This window comes from Helianthus annuus, chromosome 11 (genome assembly GCF_002127325.2).
Source record: "Helianthus annuus cultivar XRQ/B chromosome 11, HanXRQr2.0-SUNRISE, whole genome shotgun sequence".
NCBI classification, from domain to species: Eukaryota; Viridiplantae; Streptophyta; class Magnoliopsida; order Asterales; family Asteraceae; genus Helianthus; species Helianthus annuus.
Window position 1 is genome coordinate 21,010,902 of NC_035443.2, and position 24,082 is coordinate 21,034,983.

At 39.0% G+C, this 24,082-nt stretch overlaps 1 protein-coding gene and 1 long non-coding RNA gene across 4 annotated transcripts; one reads left to right on the forward strand and one right to left on the reverse strand.

Moving 5' to 3' along the window:
* Positions 1 to 3,526: 3,526 nt before the first annotated feature.
* Positions 3,527 to 5,471, forward strand: LOC118483903. Of its 3 annotated transcripts, none has more exons than XR_004872189.1 (3): positions 3,527 to 3,745; positions 3,838 to 5,011; positions 5,083 to 5,471. It is a non-coding gene; the product is annotated as an uncharacterized LOC118483903 (long non-coding RNA). The 3 variants fall into 3 exon arrangements; XR_004872190.1 differs by having other exon boundaries at positions 3,532 to 3,745; positions 3,838 to 3,922; positions 4,877 to 5,471; XR_004872188.1 differs by having other exon boundaries at positions 3,532 to 3,745; positions 3,838 to 5,471.
* A 710-nt stretch (positions 5,472 to 6,181) lies between these two features.
* On the reverse strand, positions 6,182 to 7,816 carry LOC110944350. The gene is made up of 4 exons (XM_022186011.1): positions 7,681 to 7,816; positions 7,103 to 7,332; positions 6,462 to 7,014; positions 6,182 to 6,402 (listed from the first exon to the last, which is right to left on the reverse strand). The coding sequence occupies exons 1-4, from the start codon at positions 7,814 to 7,816 to the stop codon at positions 6,182 to 6,184; spliced, it is 1,140 nt and encodes a 379-aa protein (XP_022041703.1).
* Between the last annotated feature and the right edge of the window lie 16,266 nt (positions 7,817 to 24,082).

Genomic DNA, 24,082 nt, shown 5'->3' on the forward strand with positions numbered 1-24,082 from the left:
TTACTACACTAGTAGGGAGTGTAGGGAGGCGAGGATGGTAAAACTACGTCACTAGGTGATAGTTATAGTGAACGGATGTTCCTAAAACATGCTCTAACTACAAAATTCTGCACTCTATTACAAAATTCAGCATTTAACTTAACTAGTGAAGTGCAAAAACACGGGAAAATAATACTAGACACTTTCCAAAGTGTCGGGAATTAATTGTGTCACTAAAAACACTATAAAAGGGCACTTTAAAGCTTTACTTGACACTTTAACGGATCAATATCCAACCGAACAACCGGACTTTACCCGGAACATAAAAATATTGTCAATGACATTGTTTTTGCTTTTCTGAGCTAGTTAAGGTCCCCGAACACCCTAATACCCGCTATATTACATAACACACTAACAACCCACTTGAAGTCCTAACTAAACTAACTAACACTTAACTATATCATCCAAATCCAACCAATAACCCCCCCCCCCCTCTAATCCGATCGGTCCCCATGTGGGACACACTCCACAAATTTTTGATTATTTTATTTGAGGTTGTCTAGTATCTTGATGACACTTTATATATTGGGTAAACACATATGATGGTTTATAGATAAGGTTAAGGGATAAAGACTTTCATTTACATCAACACTTCACAAAAACTTGTTCTCTCTTCCCCCTTGATATCCTCGGCCGAGATCACAACCATAGCCACCACCATCATCAAGTTTAGATCTTGCTATTTCACATACACACAAAGGTGAAGGGTGACGAACGAGGAGACCCGGTGCTTTCGGAATCTCAAGAACCTCTCCACGTTGCTTTTATCCACCTTGTTTACTCTTTGATTCTTCCCTAGCCACGAGCTAGTAGTAAGTGCTTCTAGACACTCTCTTGATCTTGTTTAAAGTGGTTAATAAGAGATTTAACGGTTAAACATCAAGAACATACAAGATCATAACTAAAAGTCTTGAATGAAAGATAAACTAGTTGGTTAAAGGGTAACAAATGGTGCAAATCTTGTGAATCTTGTTTAGATATGATTATTTTATGTTGTTAGTTGCTAGTAGTGGAACGGATCGTCATCTAACCACGCTAGATCATGTTCATGGAACATGAACTAGCAATATGTTAAGTGTAAAAGATGCAAGATGATGAACCCTTCCATACATAAACATGAACTTGTGTAAAAGTGATTTCTCTTGTAAAATAGAGTTCTAAACTAGTAGATCTAAAGATCTACAAGTGGTTTTTCGGAAGAACCAATTGAAAGATACAAGACTTGTTTGAAACCCGGATCTTACCTACACTACAAGCTTTTTAGTGAAAAAGCAAGTGTGTGAACACTTGTGTGACAAAAGATTTAACAAAGAAATATTTTCGTAAATATTGACTAGAAGTTGTAAAATCACATATCCTTTAAAAATAAAGTTTTCAAGAAACTGATTTTATTTTTAAAGATGACAAGATCCACTAAATATGCTAGAAGATTACTACATATTTTTATAAAACTTACAAGTTCATGAGTTTGCGATTTATACTTGTTTTGACTAGTTTGACGTTTGAATATTGTATATTGATTATTGGAAAATTGTTTGATTGAATTTTTAAAAGAAAATGATACGCTAGTAAGCGTGGCCACCTCCAGTTACAGAGGAAACTCTGGCGAAATTTTTTCCAGAAAATAACACTTAGAAATATTTTGTGACAAGTGTTATGAATATATTTTTAACTTGTTTTTCCAAACAAAATTCGCCATAATTTTTATTACAAAATAACCAAGTGTCGGAGGTGGATTTTTGTAAATAAAACTTGTTAAATATATATTTGGAATATATATTTCATAGTAAAACGCTTGTGTGATTTTATGATTATTTTGTGAACTATATATATATATATATATATATATATATATATTATTTTTAGGATAAAAATGATATTACTTGAAATATGATGAAGTTACGACCTCCAAAATAATACCAACGCCCTCACAGATAAATATTTAAGTTACACCGGTATTATTACTACCACACGAACCTTAAAATGTAACTTATATATTTTCAGAAAATACCCTTAAATGCGTATTTTGATGAAGTATTATTATTTTGGAATTGTATGGAATAAAATATAATATTTTTGGGAAAAATATGTATATTTTGGAGATAGACATTTTAGACAAGTGATTTAAAATATATTTCTTTAAGTGAGACTTAAAAATATATTTTTGGAATTATAAAAACGCACATGTATTAAAACCCCCATCCTTGGGAAGGAATATATTTATAAATAATTAAGAAGTGTAAATACGAAATAGTTGTCTAACTATTTCCCAAAGACGTTAAACCTTAAGCCAAGGCACGGTCGTCCGTCTTATAGAAGTTAGTACGTGTAGGTCGTCACGCAACAGGTTGATTGGGATTTACTATTTCGAGACGCACTTCTGTGAGTTCATGTCCCCCTTTTCTCTTAACTGTTTTCAGTTTTTATACTTCGGGGGTGAAATACATGTTACTATGATTACGAATACTTTTTACATGGTATGGTTAGCGTAAGGAGGGTTAATACTTAGATCATGTGAATGGGTAGGCGGAAACTGGAGGCCATTAATCCTCATTGTAGGACCGAGGGTCATTAGCGGTAGATCTATCTGGGTGTAGCGAGCCCAACTCCAGGCCCAACAAAACGGACCTCGGGGTGACTTTGAGCCCGACGCAAAAATCTGCTAGGTTTGAGTCTTCCTACTGCACTTCACACATATCAATGGCCTTGCAAACCATTGGTGATCTCTTTATTTCCTTATTTGCTACATACCAGGGTTTTTCATATTACAAAGGTTTTTACATACTCACTTACACTTGAACTCGCTCAACTTTTTGTTGATTTTTTTCAACTTACATGTATTTCAGGGAATTAGGGATCTGGCGAGGTATGCTACGTTTTCATGCTGCGTATGAGAAATGAGGTCATCCAAGTTTAGGGGTTGTGGCTTTTGCCTAGACGAGTCACAAGTCTTAAACTGTGTTTGTTTCATGTTTGTGGTTGTGTCTTATGAACAATGTTTTTATTTTGTAGTGTTGTAAACTCGTTGCATGTGTCGACATTTGAAAACAATGATGTGGTACTTTTTTTTAAACATGAATCTATGGATGATCATCATGGTTTTACTTTCATATAGCTTTGTTGTGATTAAGCTATGGTATTAAGAAGTCACACCAAATAAACCCACGCTTCCGCAAAGGCAGGGTGTGACATTCATGACATGAAAATTTTGATTATAGATTTTGCTTATTCCAAACATTGATCGGTTTACATAAAAGGGTAAATCTATAATTCTCTTTTGAAGTGTTTAATAACCGAATGATCGGTTTCTTAAGTTTTTTTTATATCACTTGACCGTCTAGAAAAAACTATAATTATATGAGATCGTTATCTGTTCTCTAAATCACAGCTCATTGCAGAAGAATATAATTATTTGGTCGACACATTATAGGACAGACCACCAGCCTAAGCGTGTATTGTTAGTAATTCAAGAACTACAAAACTAATAGACCACATATTTTTCCAATATAATTTGGTGGTTGTGGATTTAGATGAACCATAAATCCTTTGATGGAATTTGTTTGAACAGGACACTGTATTTGATTCAGTATCTGTTACTTGTGGGCATATCTTCTGCTACGTGTGTGCTTGCAAATCTGGATCGGTGACAATTGTTCATGGATTACAAGCAGCAAAATCGACAGCAAAATGCCCTCTTTGGCGAGAGGTATGCCTCTTGGGTTTTTTTTCCAAATTTTACCAACATCTACATACAGTATTCCACTGAAATATAACTTGTTTTTATCTGTTATCATGTAGATATTTCCTAAGTGTTTTTGGTTCCCGCTGCAACGCGCCGACTCCCCACTAGTGTTTTATTATCATCCCCTCTACTTTTCACATGGTATGATTATAATTTATGAGTTAATTACGTTTTTCGTCCCTGTAGTTTGTCAAAAATCATTATTTTATTCCATTAGTTTAATAATTTTTAAAACAAAATCTATGTGGTTTCATTTTCGTAACTAGTACAGTTCACCCTCACTAACGCCATCCAATTATTTTGTTATTTTATTTGACTTGACCATAATGCCCCTTTTATTAAAAAATAAAATTAAAATAAATATTTTCGTCCCTGTGGTTTGTCAAAAATCACTATTTTATTCCATTAGTTTAATAATTTCTAAAACAATCCATGTGGTTTCATTTTCGTAACTATTACAGTCCACCCTCACTAACGCCATCCAATTATTCTGGTATTTTATTTGAAATGACCATAATGCCCCTTTATTAAAAATAAAATTAAAATAAATTAAGTGTTAGTTATGTTTTCCGTCGCTATGGTTTGTCAAAAATAAACATTACAGTCCATGAGTTTTAGATATTGCCAAAACACCTCATTGTAATGTTTTGACAATTTTTAGAACTAATAGATTGTAATGGTTAATTTTAATAAACTACGGGGACGAAAAACGTAACTAACTCTTTATTATTTTAATTTTAAGCAATAATGGAATTTAATAATCCCAACTTTCACCAGTTGGCCGGCAACGGACCCAACTTTAAAAATAACCACTGACAGTCCCACCTTTTTACATTTTGTAAAACATTGGACCTTTGCTAACAGTGTTATAACGTTGATGACGTGGCATGATGTCATGTCATAAATTTTAAATTGGGATGATTACATGGCAAGTTGGCTGATTATGTGGGCCTGAACTTGAATATGTGGCATTTATAATAACATTTTTATTTTATATCTTTCCTGCCATCATATATAATCCAATTAAACCTTAAAATCTATAACAAACATAAGATGGAACTCAGCTGCTCATCGTCTTGAACCTCTGGTACCCAGAAAAACCCTAGAAAGTTCAAAGTCGATAGAGACAGAAATGTGTACTGCAATCACGATATCCTAGCCATATCTAGGGTTGTTGAACGAAGAAGTGCTCGAAGTGGGGAAGCATTTTATGGTTGTGCTTTATGGCCTGTAAGTTAGCATGTTAAATTAGGATTTTTGGTTGTAATTCACGTTTAACTTGGTTATTTATCTTCTGATAGAAACAAGACTGCAAATTTTTCATTTGGAAATCTGACATCGAAGCATTCTGTATTGAACATGGAAGAAATGAACAAGAATTGGTGATTGAGAATCTCAAATTGCAGGAAGAGAACAAGATGTTGAAACAGCAACTTGCAAATAAAAAATCGACTTGGAAGAATCTGCTTTGTTTGGCCATTGTTGTGATAGGAAGTTATCCGATAAACGGTTGGCAATTGTTAGTATTTTCTGTTAGGAAATGGGAATCCCTGGTAATGTATGCACTGTTTGTATTATGTGGCTGTTGCCTAATGATTTTGTAATGCTAGTTATTTTGGCTGTTGCCACTAGTATTTTGTGGCTGTTCGGAACACATTCAAACCAACATTACAAATGTTCATACACACTACATATTGACCATATTTAAACTAACACTAAAAAATGACCAAAACATCCCACTGCATATACAATACATATTGACAAGCAACACCTGCAAATGACCAAAACTAACAATAATTGACCAAACTCACCACTGACCATACATATTGACACACAAAAAAATGACCAAAACTGGACCAAAGGTAGATAGTAAGGCTGCAACATAACAGCTATTAACATTAAAGCCACATAATGATCTGATAAGTTTGTTGTTCACAAGATACATGATGCATCTAGTAGAAGTTGTTTAAAGGGGACACATCAAAATAGTTACATAGTTAATGCATACAAAAGCATGAACATCATAAGCATATAAGATTCACTGATCAAACTATGCAAAATAGCATGACATCTTCAGCAACTAAGCATCCTTCCCCTGCAGCCTTCCCCTGCATGCCCTTTTTGAACCAGTTGATTGCTGAGATGGTTGGCTTGATTGTGTAGGATTCTGTGATGCTTGACTTGATCTAACCTTTGACTTTGACTTAGCCCTTTTCCTTTTAGAACCAACAACAACTTTCACCTTAACGTCTTTCCGCTTTGGCCTACCCCTTGATTGTTTAGGCCCACCTTCTTCTCCATCAACTGCACCAACCTTAGCCTTACCCTTTGAACTGCATTTCCTTACATTGTGGCCTTTTTCATTGCAGTTGCTACATGTCATTTGTATCCCATGCTTTGTCAATTTTCCAGGTTTCTTAGGGTCTTCATGTGGAGCTCTCTTCCAGTTTTTTTGGGTCTTCTAGGAGCAATTTTAATTGGTGGTGGGTCTAGAGGATAATCAACCTTAGGCCAGTATTTTTCACTAGGTAGTGGTGGGATAGTGTTTTCATAAGACATTAGGTACTGGTCTTTATGATACCATCCATGCACAAAGTTCTCAGCATTCTTTCCTAGAAAACCTGCCATAACACACACATGCTTACAGGGTATCCTGTTAGGTCCCACTTTCTACAAGTACAGGTTTTCTGTGATAAATCAACTGATACATCATCTATATCCCTCACTTGGAACACATGCAAAGATGATGGGTACACTTCACTTTTGTAAGCCCAAAACTTCTCTTGATCAAGTATCTCTTGTATCCTAGGACACACAACCCCATCAAAGGCAGCCATCTCAGAATACTTTGTAGTTATCCTTGTCATCATTGAAACCCTTATATCGTCTAACATATGGATAATGTGCTTTGCCCTAGACAGAACTATGGTACCATTAAAGGTCTCAGCCATGTTGTTGACTATGACACAACACTTGGTATCATTTTGAAGATAGCACCTCACAAAGCCTTTAGGATTTTGCATCATAAACGCATCAACTGCTTCAGGTTCCAGGTTGTTCATTTCCTTTATAACTTCAAGAAAGTCAGCCTCATTATAAGATCTACATGCTTGCCAATAAACCTCCTTCAATTCATCACCTTTGAATTTCTTATGCCAGTTAGCATAAATATGCCTTGCACAGTTTTTGTGCTCAGCACTACCCCACACCAAAGCAACTGCATTTAGTATTCCCTGTTATGACAAACAAGACCAACCAATTATGCAATTGTAGTAATCATGGATTTTAATAATTATAGTAAAGTATAGCTGCTAGATTTACGTTTTGTTGGTCAGAAACAAAGGTCCAACCTTTTCCACCATCATGCACAACTAGACATTTCCTTTGTTCCTCCATAAACCATTCCCAGCTATCATTGTTTTCACCCTCAACTACAGCCCAGGCTAGAGGATACATTTGGTCATTTGCATCTCTTCCTATAGCAGCGAACAACATACCCCCTAGAAAAGTTTTAAGGAAACAACCGTCCAGGCATAACAACTTCCTACAACCTGCCAAGAACCCCTATTTCAATGCGTCAAAACACACAAATATCCTAAAAAAAGTCTCCAAGTCTGAGTCTAGATCCTTGTTAAGAAAGCCTGGTGGGGTAGTTAACATTTCAAAGGTTGAAGTACGGTTTGCTGTAATGCTCCCTCATTGAACCATGAAGCTTATTATGTGCAGAAGTTTTAGCCTTGTATGCCAACCATTTTGTCACACCCCCAAAATGCCACATGCGGGAACCCCCGCGAGGCGTCTGACGTACCAGGATCTAGCCACCAATCACATTGAAATCATAACAATATTTGAAATAAAACTTTCATTTATTAACATAAACGTTCCAAAACATTATTTACTGTTCAACGGAAGCATACTACAATAGTTAAGAATTTCATAACTCAAATGTATAAAAGCCATTAGACGTGTCTCGTGATTCCATGCAACTCGACCCACGACCACTCCAGCATCCCAGACAGCAAGATCCAACGACATGTACCTATAGGCCTGCAAGCATGCAGAAAAGTGTATCAGACAACGCTGGTGAGTTCACAGTTTGTTTAACCGTTTGTTACCATGTATTGATTTATGTTATGTTGATAATAACTCGATACCGCAGACGGCTCCTTTTTGCCCTTCTCCAATGCTCTATCAAACATTGGTCATGATTTTAAAGTTATTAGTTCACGCCCGTCCTATCCAGGTACGTCGTGAGGGTGCCAAACCTAATAGCGCTATCAACTAATAACCCCGTTGCCCTACAAGCAACTAACCCGGTAGTATGATGGGACTTAAGTGATAGAAAGTGAGTGTATTATGCAACATCAACATTTACTAAAAACTGCCTCATATCCCCTGAAAGGATATGGGTTTGTTGTAACACCCCGAAATTTAAAAGCTTTATATTACCATTATATAAAGTACAAAATAAACGAGAATAAGCTAACTAGGAAATAAATAACCCAGTTAGTTGGTTGTCTTGTTTTAAAGCATGAATGATGTCACACCCCCAAAATACCACATGCGGAAACCCCCGCGAGGCATGTGACGTACCAGGATCCAAGCCACCAATCACATTGAACTCGTAAATATATTAAATAAAGCTTTCATTCATTAACATAAAGTGTTACAAACGTTTCATGTCATTCATTGTATACAGCGGAAGCATAATTCATCTATTAAGTGTTTCGTAAAACATGTATACATAAACCATTAAGCTTGTATTGAGATTCCATGTATCTCGACCCATGACCACTCCAGCCTCCCAGACAGCAAGTTCCAAATGATATAAGCCTATAGACCTGCACGCATGCAGACAAGTGTATCAGACGACGCTGGTGAGTTCAAAGTTTTATTAACGCGTTTAGTTACCAGATGTGTGTTTAAAATAGTTCAACGTTATGTTTTGATGTTGTTATTACTCGATTACCGTATGTGGCGACTAGATGTGAATGCCCAACCCCAATGCCTCCATTTAGGCATTGGTCATGATGTCAAGGTATCAAACAACCTTGAATAGATGTAAGGGGTCTTATATGTACACGATGTGAATGCCCAACCCCAATGCCTCTAACTAGGCATTGGTCATGAAGTCCAGGTAATTAGTTCACGCCCGTCCTTTCGGCCCGGTGTGAGGGTGCCAAACCTAATAGCGCTATCAACTAAATACCTTGTTGCTTCTTCAGCAACACGGTAGATGTATGGGGTCTTACATGATTTATACTGTGTTCAATAACCAACATCCCAAATAAACAATTTACCCAGTATTCCCTTCAGAAACGTTTACCAGATGTCCCAAACCACAGGGACGCATGCTTAGAAAAGTGCAGTGAACTCACCTTAGATTTGCTCGGTAAGAATAGGTATTCATTTATGTTCACAATTGGTCAAACCAGTCCTAGTACGGTTACCAATAGTAGTCAGTTTTGCATACAACTACTTCACGTGTTCAATTAGATTGCATGTAGTAAACATTATCAACACACATCACATAACAATCATTTAGATTATATGCAAGTTCTCATCATACGTTCCTATGTCATAATCACATCTAACAGTTACTCCTTCATTTACCCCGGGTGTGCGGCCCATTGTTTTTCTGGCCCAACAAGTGTGTGGCCATCACAACATGTTATATGGTAGGCGTGTAAGTATGTGGTCCATTGCAGCCCATTACGTTCTCACAACCCGACCAGCTTTGAACCCGAAGGAACCAACTGATTCATCAGGGCCCAGCCCAATTCCGGGTATGGCTTGTTTAGTTTAGATGCCCCGATTACTAAGTGAGGCCCAAATACTTCCCTAATTTATTCCAATACACTTTATTTTGAACCACTTCATTATAAGTTATCTTATAATATTAGCAACAACTATATGTAATCAGCAACAACACGTTGACACCACATTAACCATTAACATAACAAACAAATCGAGCAACGTGATCATGCACACTAACCCTTGAACTCGTCCGTATTAACAATTTTCCTACGTATATACATTCAATACATACAATCCATGCGTGATATTAGCATAGGTTAATCCATCTATACAATCCGTACATACACAATTCGACCCACTGTGGTTGCCCTCATTCCATACACACATGTTAATATGAACTAATCAATTATATATCAATTAACAATAACCATCAAGATTTTTCCATAGCCAAAGTAATCACACTTTCATCATAACTTGTACTCGGATTTAACCTACCACTATAATCGTTCTAATAATTCATCACAACCACACCAAGAACCCTTACCAATCAATCATGTTATTTGCTATCTAACAGCTTAATGATCGGTCCAATTCTAATGTGCGGCCCAGTGTCATCATATAGTTACTTAGCATGCAGACCAATCAAGTTCTAGTAACAATATTTAATGTGTGGTCACGTGATATTCAAGAACATCGGTCCAATTGAAATATTAAATGACAAATTGAGAGTAGCCAACATTCAATAAAGTGTATCATAAAATCACATGTATATGTCAGTTAATAGATAATTCAGAATTCCAGGTCCAATAAAATTTCATGCACATTTAATGAAAAACTAATCTTGTCAGATTCACATCACTTCTTGGTCAACAATACTCACATGAAGAAGTTTTGGTTAAAGAAAAGTCATTACATATTATCACAATTAATCAATCATATATGAGTGTCACACCTTCAATACCACATATGAACAATACCATTCAATTATGAATATCGCAGGTAAGAATCACTAACCAATAGTTTAACCGAACAAGATGCTATCTCGGAAGGGGGGGGGGGTCTACCTCTGTCGTCGCACTATAAGGGAGTCTAGGGCTTGGGGTGTGATTGGGTTATCATGATACGTAAATCATGTGTATAAAAGCTAAGCCAAAGGCCGACCCCTAATCAAATATCCACTTGGGCTCTACCAAGCCCAATCATAAATCTAATGTATAAGGTGTGTTCGGTTTTATTTATTTATTTATTTATTTATTTTTTTTGGTTATAGATTGGGCTCATGTAACCCAGTCTAGGATATCCTGTTGCAAACCCCTTTCGACCCAATTATAAATTAAACGTGTGTGTCAAGACGCGGCCCAATATCGGTGGCCCAAACACACAAACAACAGTTCGTTTATAATTAACAAATTTATAATAACACAAGGCGTTTAACAAGTTTAATCCTAAAAAGAACGTAACAGAGGAACGATGGGGGAAAAAAAGTAGGACCGCGAGTCCAAAAGATAATAACCTCAAAGTTCGGGTTGTCACATCATCCCCAACTTGAAAGAAATTTCGTCCCGAAATTTGACAAGTAAGCACAGAAGAGTGAAGCGATAGAAACTCTAATTAAACTATATGTAATACTACATAAATAATAATCACAAATAATAATCAAGCATTACACGCAATCACTAAGCATCCAGATAACTGCACAGACACCACGTAAACCAAATTGTAAAAACAGGATTGCGAGGTCAGTTGGGTGCCACATCATCCCCAACTTGAAAGGGAATTTCATCCCGAAATTCGCCTATGATATCGAAAGTTGGTCCCACCGTTTGAACAATCGGGGATAACAGAGCTTCACCTGATCTTTGCGTTCTCACAGGAACTTCGGTCCACGTCTTGGGTTCCAACGAACACTCATGATTGGAATTCGACTAAGTTAACGAACCTTGACTTCCTGGTCCATGTGCTCGATAAATTCCTCCAGTAAAGGTATCGCACGTGTTTCATCAGACAACCACTGCCTTAGATCCGAAACATAATTGACATCGCGTACGTTACCCGATTCGTCGGGTAACTCGAGTTTGTAGGTTACGCTACCGATTCTTCCCAGACCGTTGAATAACTCAACGTAACGTAAGTTAAGCTTGCCACGCTTCCCAAGCGTACCACACCCTCCCAGGGTTTTCAACATGATTCGTCCGCCTACAATGAACTTCCAGTGTTATCCGATCCCAGCAATCTTCCCAAGAGTTTCGAGTATAAGTCCTAGACCTGTGATTAGGTTGTCATCCATCCCAGTCTATCAAGAAGGTTGGCATTATTGTCTTATGTAATGCCTCAACAGAGCTGTCTGGTTACCAAGATGATAACTGCCACAGTAGTACTCAACCATAGGTAAGAGTCCTTCCAATTTACACCAAAGCCAGTCACACACATGCTCGCAGCATGTCTTCGGGTGACAGGCTAGTTCGTTTTCTCTGATCGTTTGCCCAACGGCGATAAGCAATGCTCTGGTCCTGACGTGAGCCAAGGGTGTTGTGTATTGCCTGCATAGATCAAATTCAGAGGTAACAGGAGTTGGCACCTCGTGCCTAGAAGCCGCCTCTCTCAGAGGAACATTCACAACTGTGAAGACTCGTCAGTTTTCTTGATTGCAAAAGTGTGCTGGTAACGTGTGTCCATCAACGATCATCCAGGTGATAATATTTCTGTTTCAAGTTGTAAGTAGACTAGTGATAAAATCCATAGCAGTCCGTTCCCATTTCTTGCGTTTCTGGTTGCCAATATCCCACCTTGACTTTCCCACAAGTCAAACATCGTTCTCATGCGTTGCTATGTGGGCCTTCAGGCCCGGTCATCCGTACATGGTCTTCAGGTTTTAATTCATCCTATAAACTCAGATGAATATGATATCGAGGCCCGTGTGCTTCGCCTGCACCAGTTCCCTAAGGTTGCTGTATAGTGAGGTCCATATTCGTTCCATGAAGTAGCAAATATCGTTCGACTTGCCAAAGATTGCTTCCACATGCCCCGCATGGGTCAATCTTGAGACCTCTCTACCTTCAGTTCTTCAGTTCAAGCAAGGCGAGTCTGATCAGGTATGTTAGAGTCAATAGCAAGTTGCAAGGCTCGTGCACGTCCAGGTTTCACGGTCGTATTCATTCAAAAGTTCCATCCAGCGATGCCATCACATGTTTAGCTTTCTTGAAACAAGGGTACACGGGAGGCTCTTGTGATCGGTCTAAGTGGTGCATTCGGTACCGTCCAAGTAATGCCTCCAATTTAAACCCAAAATCTACGGCTTACACCGCAGGTCGTGACTCGTGCAGTTCTTCCTGCAGGTCTATTACGTAAGTCATCACTTTCTCGTGTTGCGTCGGTGTGTAAAAATTACAGAGTTGGGATTCGAAAGCTGAAAAGACGTCCTCCTGTTTTGTCCTCACGAACACAGCACCCTACTGTGCTAAAGAGATTTAAGCTGCGCGATCTTCGAAAATCCTGTGGTGAATCTGCGATAGTGTCTAGTGTGACCAAGAAATGGCTGCATCCTCGAAGGGATCTTTGGTGCTGAACAATATCTAACGAAATGGGTCTTTAGCGAGATCCACGTGTATTCCCACTTCGTTGATCATATGACCAAAAAGGTATCTCTCGAATCCAGAAGTTACCTTTAACATGACTTCGCGCGGAGTGGCTCTTCCCTCAGGAGCCCTAAAATAAGATACAATGCCGCCCATGATGTTCCTTCCTCTTGGAAATGATCCAGAACGTCATCCATAAATACAGTCGATTCATGTGGTCCATAAAGCTGCTGGTGTGTTGATTAACTCAATGGTCATGGTGTGCAAAGTCGCAATGGCCGTATTGCGTTCGATATGCCGTTTCAGGAACATTCTCCTCTTGGTCTTCCGTCAATACATGGTCGAGGCAAACAGTTCTTGATTGTCACCTTGCTGAGTTATGGATAATCGGTACACATACGAAAAGGCTTTATCTTCCCGAATATAGCTGGGGCTTCCCAAAGCGAACAAAAACTATGTCCAATAAAACTCCTGTCCAACAGTTCCTGTAGATAGTCCTTGCAACCCTCCTGGTGCAAGACGGTATGTAGCACGAGTAATCAGGGCTGCCCCTGTCGTGAGATCAAACTGAGATTCTGCCTAACAGTGGTGGAAGTAAATCTGTAAGCTCTTCGGGTAGCACACTGAGAGGAATCACGAACAATTGGTGGATCCTCGATCCTCTTTTCCTTAGCCTCAACATCAGTAACGGTTGCTAACGGAGCGGGGTGATCCCTCCGTAGACACTTCTGGGCCTTCATAGCTGATATGACGCTAACCTTTGGACCACTCTGTTGCTTTAGAACAAATAACGATTCTCCACACAAAATTTTCTCCTCACAAGGTATGTCTGCGCAATTTCTGAATAACCAATCCACACTAACTACTGCATTGTAACCATCAGGGGTAGTAGAAGGAAGGTCGATGTCGAACACCTGTCCCCCAAGGTCGAGTTTGCATCTCAGCGAACATATAAGGCTTCAATTGTCTTGCATCAGCCGACTCCACAACAGGTTCGGTTTCAAGAAGCATCAGGGTTAAACAGAACAGAAACGAAGCGAATAGCTACCCATCCAAGCTATCGTGTTGCTATTACGCCTGGTATAGCCTATGCCAATATTAAATGTCCTTCCATGAGCTTCATTTCCAGTGTTGTTTTTGTCATGAGAATTTCCAGTACTGCCGTCGTTCCCTTGGTTGTCGTCACCTTGACTTAACACAGTCAATCCTTGTCGAGGTCACCTTCGTTTCCATACTGTAAGCTACGATTACGAGTACCTTGATGTTGTCGCGACTGTTGCGTCTAATATTGTTGCCTGTAACGGTGTCCTGCGTCCTTTCACCAACAAGGTCCATCTTTTCACATTCCGTGCCACGTCCAAAGGCACTACTCATGGTGTGGGCAGTTACACAGTCCGCTCTACAGTCAATCGTCATCGATTCTGTCCCGATTGGTTCGTGAGAGTCGACTCTCATGAGTCGCTGGCTGGGGTTAAGGATTCGATTGGAGTAAAATCGCTGTTGTTCGTTACGGTAACTAGGGTCGTTCAAATGCTGAACTCGGTAAGGTACTACGTTTACCCTATTGTCCGTCGTTCTTGCAAGTTGACTGAGTAATACACGGTATGTCGCGAGAGTGTTGCAAAAGTGATCGCACTTCAGGATCTAAGGCGTCAACACGCTAAGTTCCAACAAACAAAGATAAGTGAGGAAAGTATAGCCCAATCATTTGACACTGAGCCATCCAACTCAGGGACGTTCGTACTAGCACCTAACATTCTACACAGTTCGCTAGGCGTTCAGATGTGTGATCAGGTGATACTCGATAGCATCGAGATTCATAAGGATTTAGAAAGGGGTGAAAAGATCATGTTTGAGTAGGAGACAATCACTGCTATGACTCCTCTAGACTGCTGAGTTCTAACATAACATCAATTAACAGAGCGGAACCCCTCTCACACTCGTTAAGCCTCACTGGGACTCACATGCACCCCACATTATTATTATGTGTGCACCCATAATAATAAGGCAATTTGCATGCTTATCCCAGTGCCTCTTAACTCGCGCTAAAAGGTTCCCCGAATTCGAGTAATAAGACAGATGACGCAACAACATAGATCATGAAAGTTCATGAAGATTCGCACTCTTAAAACACGTAACATGGGTTGGTAACATAGAAGTTCATACTGCAGTGCTAAGTGTGCATTCACGTGTGATGTTATTCATAAGCAAACACTAGATATACTATGCAATAGTAAACGAGAAACGAACCTTGCAGTCTGGAGCTGAGTGTCATGGTCGATTTTGGATCTGTTCGATTATAGTCTGGTTTTATAAAAACGTTTTAAAACCAAGTTCACTATAACTAGTGGCTCTGATACCAAACTGTCACACCCCCAAAATACCACATGCGGAAACCCCCGCGAGGCATGTGACGTACCAGGATCCAAGCCACCAATCACATTGAACTCATAAATATATTAAATAAAGCTTTCATTCATTAACATAAAGTGTTACAAACGTTTCATGTCATTCATTGTATACAGCGGAAGCATAATTCATCTGTTAAGTGTTTCGTAAAACATGTATACATAAACCATTAAGCTTGTATTGAGATTCCATGTATCTCGACCCATGACCACTCCAGCCTCCCAGACAGCAAGTTCCAAATGATATAAGCCTATAGACCTGCACGCATGCAGACAAGTGTATCAGACGACGCTGGTGAGTTCAAAGTTTTATTAACGCGTTTAGTTACCAGATGTGTGTTTAAAATAGTTCAACGTTCTGTTTTGATGTTGTTATTACTCGATTACCGTATGTGGCGACTAGATGTGAATGCCCAACCCCAATGCCTCCATTTAGGCATTGGTCATGATGTCAAGGTATCAAACAACCTTGAATAGATGTAAGGGGTCTTATATGTACACGATGTGAATGCCCAACCCCAATGCCTCTAACTAGGCATTGGTCATGAAGTCCAGGTAATTAGTTCACGCCCGTCCTTTCGACCCGGTGTGAGGGTGCCAAACCTAATAGCGCTATCAACTAAATACCTCGTTGCTTCTTCAGCAACACGGTAGATATATGGGGTCTTACATGATTTATACTGTGTTCAATAACCAACATCCCAAATAAACAGTTTACCCAGTATTCCCTTCAGAAACGTTTACCAGATGTCCCAAACCACAGGGACGCATGCTTAGAAAAGTGCAGTGAACTCACCTTAGATTTGCTCGGTAAGAATAGGTATTCGTTTATGTCCACAGTTGGTCAAACCAGTCCTAGTACGGTTACCAATAGTAGTCAGTTTTGCATACAACTACTTCACGTGTTCAATTAGATTGCATGTAGTAAACATTATCAACACACATCACATAACAATCATTTAGATTATATGCAAGTTCTCATCATACGTTCCTATGTCATAATCACATCTAACAGTTACTCCTTCATTTACCCCGGGTGTGCGGCCCATTGTTTTTCTGGCCCAACAAGTGTGTGGCCATCACAACATGTTATATGGTAGGTGTGTAAGTATGTGGTCCATTGCAGCCCATTACGTTCTCACAACCCGACCAGCTTTGAACCTGAAGGAACCAACTGATTCATCAGGGCCCAGCCCAATTCCGGGTATGGCTTGTTTAGTTTAGATGCCCCGATTACTAAGTGAGGCCCAAATACTTCCCTAATTTATTCCAATACACTTTATTTTGAACCACTTCATTATAAGTTATCTTATAATATTAGCAACAACTATATGTAATCAGCAACAACACGTTGACACCACATTAACCATTAACATAACAAACAAATCGAGCAACGTGATCATGCACACTAACCCTTGAACTCGTCCGTATTAACAATTTTCCTACGTATATACATTCAATACATACAATCCATGCGTGATATTAGCATAGGTTAATCCATCTATACAATCCGTACATACACAACTCGACCCACTGTGGTTGCCCTCATTCCATACACACATGTTAATATGAATTAATCAATTATATATCAATTAACAATAACCATCAAGATTTTTCCATAGCCAAAGTAATCACACTTTCATCATAACTTGTACTCGGATTTAACCTACCACTATAATCGTTCTAATAATTCATCACAACCACACCAAGAACCCTTACCAATCAATCATGTTATTTGCTATCTAACAGCTTAATGATCGGTCCAATTCTAATGTGCGGCCCAGTGTCATCATATAGTTACTTAGCATGCAGACCAATCAAGTTCTAGTAACAATATTTAATGTGTGGTCACGTGATATTCAAGAACATCGGTCCAATTGAAATATTAAATGACAAATTGAGAGTAGCCAACATTCAATAAAGTGTATCATAAAATCACATGTATATGTCAGTTAATAGATAATTCAGAATTCCAGGTCCAATAAAATTTCATGCACATTTAATGAAAACCTAATCTTGTCAGATTCACATCAGTTCTTGGTCAACAATACTCACATGAAGAAGTTTTGGTTAAAGAAAAGTCATTACATATTATCACAATTAATCAATCATATATGAGTGTCACACCTTCAATACCACATATGAACAATACCATTCAATTATGAATATCGCAGGTAAGAATCACTAACCAATAGTTTAACCGAACAAGATGCTATCTCGGAAGGGGGGGGGGGGGTCTACCTCTGCCGTCGCACTATAAGGGAGTCTAGGGCTTGGGGTGTGATTGGGTTATCATGATACGTAAATCATGTGTATAAAAGCTAAGCCAAAGGCCGACCCCTAATCAAATATTCACTTGGGCTCTACCAAGCCCAATCATAAATCTAATGTATAAGGTGTGTTCGGTTTTATTTATTTATTTATTTATTTATTTTTTTTGGTTATAGATTGGGCTCATGTAACCCCGTCTAGAATATCCTGTTGCAAACCCCTTTCGACCCAATTATAAATTAAACGTGTGTGTCAAGACGCGGCCCAATATCGGTGGCCCAAACACACAAACAACAGTTCGTTTATAATTAACAAATTTATAATAACACAAGGCGTTTAACAAGTTTAATCCTAAAAAGAACGTAACAGAGGAACGATGGGGGAAAAAAAGTAGGACCGCGAGTCCAAAAGATAATAACCTCAAAGTTCGGGTTGTCACAAATGAACTTTTATTGCCAAAGATATAAACTAAATAAAAGTGGAGGGGCCTATGTTGTTAAAATTGAATCTTAATTTCATAAAACAAAATTAAAAACAAACCAAACACACTCAAAAGGTATGTCTGGTCGATCAAGAAGCAGGGGGCGACAAGGGTTCTTCACCAAACCCTAATTCTCACAAAAAACTACAAATTGAGGGTCTAAGCAAGTTAAAATCGAAATCTAAACATAGATTCGTGATCACCTCGTCAAGGGGATCATAAGGTATGTCAAATTAGGTTGTTTTGATTCAACCCAAATTCCTTGCATATGATAGAAATCGAATGTTGAGCTTGATTATGTGTTGTAAATATGAAATTGGAAATGATATGAGGTTTAGGGACAAACCCTAGATGATTTCTTGTCAAAATTCTTGCATGATATTTGTAAGGTTCATAATCACTATAGTGGGTGATTAATAAGTTAGTAGAACTTGAAAAACACTAGGATTAAGACTCTTGTTTTAGTATAAACTGAGTTTATGAGATAATCTCTGAAATATTGATGTTGAAATATGTGTATATTTGCCTAATTAAAGTTGATTTAGGTAAGTTAACAAGTCGTGAACTTGGTAATGATTATGTGAAAATTTGACCCGCTAGGTGTTTGTTGTAATGCCTAAGTGGGGGATTAATATGTTGAAAATCGGATAAAAACGCATAATTGACTATTGTGACAATTTATGAGTTAATAATTGCAAAAAGGGTTTTAAATGTAACTAAACTTGAACTCTTTAGGTAAAGAATCCGGATCGTCAAGCGGACAAGCCGGAGGAGGAGATACGCGCTTGAAGGGTGTGCTCTAAAGATACGTGACTTTAGTCTTGTTAAAATGATGCATATATGTTTGGGTTTGATGTATAAATGGAGTCGTAGTGTAATAGATGCGTTTGATGTGTCTTTAAAGTGGCGAAGTTCACTCGACCATCAAACGGGTCAAAATAAAGATTTGGAATTAGGTTTGGCTTGTTAATAAAGAGATGGTTTTCACTATATAGTCAAACGGGTCAAAATAAAGATTTGGAATTGTGTTTGGCTTGTTAATAAAGTGATGGTTTTCACTATATAGTCATACGGGTCAAAATAAAGATTTGGAATTGGGTTTGGCTTGTTAATAAAGTGATGGTTTTAACTATATAGTCAAACGGGTCAAAATAAAGATTTGGAATTGGGTTTGGCTTGTTAATAAAGTGATGGTTTTCACTATATAGTCAAACGGGTCGAATTGATTCCATAAAGAGAATTATGATAGTAGCGACTTGAAAGTCTCGTATGTTGTTAAGTGTTGGATTGCACTACGCTTATGAAGTTAGCTAGAATACCTTAAGTTTGTGAATCCAGGATATTGGATCAAACAATATGAAGTAAGTTGCAAATGTTGCTTGAAACGGAATGTTTGAATTTCGAGGAAACAAGCTTTTAATTCTAAGGAAACACAAGCCATGAATGGCGCAAATACACCAAGATGTATAAGCCCGGGAACTTGGGTAATTGCATCTAAAAGGTTTTAGAATGAGAAATTGGAATTATGCACATATAGCTAACGGGTCGAATAATTAAAACAAGGATTTTGTAAACCGTTTATTTGTAATTTGGTTTCTATAATACGAAATTTACATGGTTGGCTCTGTAATTTTATTACGGACTCATAGGAAAAAAAATCACCTAAAACGGATAACCGAGTAAAAAGTTATAAAGATTTAAAGGTGGAATTTTATGAATTTTCGGAGCTGGGAATAATGCAGGTCCAGTTTCTGGACCTGCTGGAAAATGTACTCCCCCGCGCCACGCTGGGGAAGCCTAAGAATCTGGTGCGACACGCGGGGCCTCCAGCGCCACGCGAAGACCTGTCGTGACACGCGACAGGAGCAAAGCTGAAATTTTATTTTTTATTTCGATGGTTTCATATGCATTATAATCATGTCAATACTAACTTTCTAAGTGGTTTTGACTCTAGGTAAAAGTGTGGACATTCCGGATGGTGATCAAGCATGCTTTCAAGAACCGAACACTAATTTTTGAAGCTTTCGCGTTAAACTTAACTTTGTCTAGACAATGACTATGTTGTAAATGAATTGTTAACCATGTTTTGAATGTTTAAACTAGTTGATAGTTGACTAGTTGGTGTTACTTTAAAACTTGTTTTGTACACATCATGAATGTGCTTGGTCTACAAACAGGAAAACTTTTTGTAAACTCAGATTTAGTATGAAATTCATGTAATTTATTATTAAATCTCGTCCTTTTAACAAGGGTCTTACAAGTTGGTAATCAGAGCTTAAGGTTGTTAACAAAGTGTGTTCGGTTCAAGCTTGATCAAGCATCCGGTAAGAGTTAATTGTTCTAAGTAGAATTACTAAGTATAAAAAGGAAATGATGAATAGACATGCATGGGAAGAGCGTGTTAACACACTCAAACCCGGAGAGTGCATTAAATAAGAGCGGTGAAAACAAGTTATGAACTTGAACCGAAGCAAATAAACCATATGCTATAGATGAAATGTTTAACGTTTGATGTAAACATTTCAGTTAAAGATGACGGATAAAGGTAACGATGATGCGGTGCCGAGAGTCACCGAACAGATGAGAGAAGTGATTGCTGGGGAGGTAGGAAAGGCAATCGAAAACAGTTTGTCGGGTTTTATCGACAAAATTCAAAACACGGTATTATCAGTGGTGGATGAAATAATCAAGAAATTGGAGGATAATACCAATTTAGCAAAGGAAAAGCCGGGAGGACGAAAGCCTTGTTCATATAAAGAGTTTATGGCGTGTAAACCACCAATTTACAATGGGGAGGTTGACCCGATAATATGCCAACGGTGGCTAAGTGATATGGAGGGAGTATTCGAAAGGACCCATTGTGACACAGATGACTACGTAGCCTATGGCACGGGTCAGGTAAGGGGTCAGGCGAAAGATTGGTGGGATAACAAGAAGAAGGAAATTCGAAGTGAAGCGGCTAAGGCTATGACATGGGATGAGTTTAAGACGCCGTTTCTTAAACATCATAGTCCCAAGGCAGTCATTAACAAAATCAAGGAAGAATTCATGCAGCTTCGACACAAGGGTGAATCCATCGATAAGATCACGGGAACATTCATGGATAAAATGAAGTTTTGTGATGAACTGATAACGAATGAAGAGCAGAAAATATATTATTATTATTATAATATGTTGAGCGCCGAGTATATGAGACTCTCACCGAGATTATAAACGTTGCTCGGGAACGGGAGATAGAGTTGAAGAAACAGATTGAAAGAGGCGAAAGAAGGGCGCAGGTAGTCAATCCAAGCCCAACGAAAAAGGCGCGCATGACCGAATCCTCATAGAAACAAGAAGGAAAAGGCGGGTCATCAAACTGCAAGATATGCGGGAAAGGGCACAAGGGTGAGTGCCGGTTTAAGGACAAACCGTGTTCTATCTGTGGGAAGACAGGGCACACTGCTGCGTTGTGCCCGGGGAAAGTGTCGGTATGTTATTAATGTTATCAGCCGGGTCACAAGAAATCTGAGTGCCCGGAGTTGACTGGAAAGAAAGGAAGCAACGATACACCTACAGAGACACCAAGAGCAAAAGCTAGATCTTTCCAATTAACAGCAGCAGAGGCAAAAAGGGAACCTGATGTTGTTTAAGGTATATTTGCTATAAACTCAATTCCCGCACATGTGTTATTTGATACGGGTGCGAATAAAACCTTTGTTTCACATGGATTTATTCGACATCCTTCTTTTGTACTAACAAAATTGCCTATGCCATTAGAGGTAGAAATAGGTGATAACAAAAGTTTCCTTGTGTGTGATGTATGTCGAGATTGTAAGATAAGCATTGACGATGAGGAATATTCAATAGACTTGATTCCTATGTCGATGGGAGAATTTCAAGTAGTGGTCGGGATGGATTGGCTATCCCGACATCATGCGAAAGTCGTATGTTTCCGCAAGGAGATAAAATTAACATCTCCAAGTGGAAAATCGGTTACCATATACGGCGAAAAGGGGGTAATCCTGTTATGTGCTCAATGCTAAAAGCTCATAAGCTCTTGAGGTGCGTTTGTAGGACATTCATGATATACGCAAACGAACCAGACAAAGGATCGGTAAAGATTGAAGACGTACCGGTGGTACGCGAATATGCCGACGTATTTCCGGAAGACCTACCGGGAATACCGCCAGAACGGGAGGTAGAGTTCGGAATTGAATTGATTCCGGGCGCGAAACATGTGGCCAAGGCGCCGTGTCGGCTCGCGCCATCAGAATTACAAGAATTGATGTCTCAAATCCAAGATCTGCTAGACAAAGGGCTTATTCGGCCAAGTGTGTCTCCGTGGGGCGCACCGGTGCTATTTGTGAAAAAGAAGGATGGAAGCATGCGAATGTGTATCGATAACCGAGAGTTAAATAAACTCACGGTGAAGAATCGATACCCACTCCCAAGAATCGACGACTTATTTGACCGATTGCAAGGCGCAAATTGGTTCACCAAGATCGACCTTGGATCGGGGTACCATCAGTTGAAAGTCAAAGAGGAAGATATACCGAAGACGGCTTTCCGTACTCGGTACGGACATTACGAGTTTCTTGTAATGTCCTTCGGGTTAACTAATGCACCCGCGGCATTCATAGACCTCATGAACCGGGTTTGCAAGCCTATGCTAGACAAGTCGGTAATAGTGTTCATTGACGAGATATATTCGAAGAATGAAGCGGAACACGCAAGTCATTTGCGTGAAGTATTAGAGATGCTCAGAAAAGAGAAATTGTATGCAAAATTTTCAAAATGTGCCTTCTGGTTACGAGAGGTGCAGTTCCTGGGGCACGTCATTAGTGCAAATGGGGTGTTAGTAGACCCATTGAAAATAGAAGAAGTGGCGAGTTGGAATCCCCCAAAGAACCCTTCGGAGATCAGAAGCTTCTTGGGGCTTGCGGGTTATTATCGGAGATTCATACAGGATTTCTCCAAAATTGCTATGCCATGAACCAAATTAACCCGTAAGGACGAAAAGTTTATCTGGGGCGAAGATCAAGAAAGGGCGTTCCAAACGCTTAAGGAAAAACTGACCCACGCACCGTTATTGTCATTACCGGATGGAACGGACGATATGGTAGTTTACTCGGATGCATCGCATTCAGGGCTTGGCTGCGTTTTGATGCAACGAGGCAAGGTTATAGCCTATGCCTCGAGTTGGCAGCGGTGGTGTTCGCCTTGAAAATATGGAGGCATTATTTGTATGGGGTAAAATGCACTATCTTTACCGACCATAAAAACTTGAAGTATTTCTTCGATCAGAAGGAATTAAATATGAGGCAGAGGCGGTGGTTAGAAACTGTCAAAGACTTTGATTGTGATATACATTACCACCCCGGGAAGGCTAATGTAGTGGCGGACGCGTTGAGCCGAAAGACAGATTATACGCCTATCCGAGTGTGATCGATGCAACTAATTGTGACATCGGGTTTGCTTGACCAAATCCGGAAATCTCAAACTGAAGCAATAAAGGAAGAAAATGTGAAAAAGGAAAGAATAGTTGGGCAGTTAAAAGACTTGGTGGACGGTAACCAAGGATTGAAAACTCGATTTGGGAGGATTTGGGTTACAAATTCATGTGGGGCCAAGGCACTTCTACTTGACGAAGCCCATAAATCCCGCTATTCGATACATCCGGGGGCCACCAAGATGTATAATGATTTAAAACAAAATTATTGGTGGCCCAGAATGAAAAGAGATATTGTGAAATATGTGGAGAAGTGTCTGACCTGTTTGCAAGTCAAAGCAGAGCACCAGAAGCCATATGGTAAGCTGCAACCGTTGG

Coding starts and splice junctions, on each gene's coding strand:
- LOC110944350 (XM_022186011.1), bottom strand. CDS start 7,816: ATGTCGTTGGATCTTGCTGTCTGGGATGCTGGAGTGGTCGTGGGTCGA. Junction 7,015..7,102: donor TTGTTTCTGACCAACAAAAC/GTAAATCTAGCA, acceptor TTGTCATAACAG/GGAATACTAAATGCAGTTGC. Junction 6,403..6,461: donor TGATTTATCACAGAAAACCT/GTACTTGTAGAA, acceptor GTGTTATGGCAG/GTTTTCTAGGAAAGAATGCT.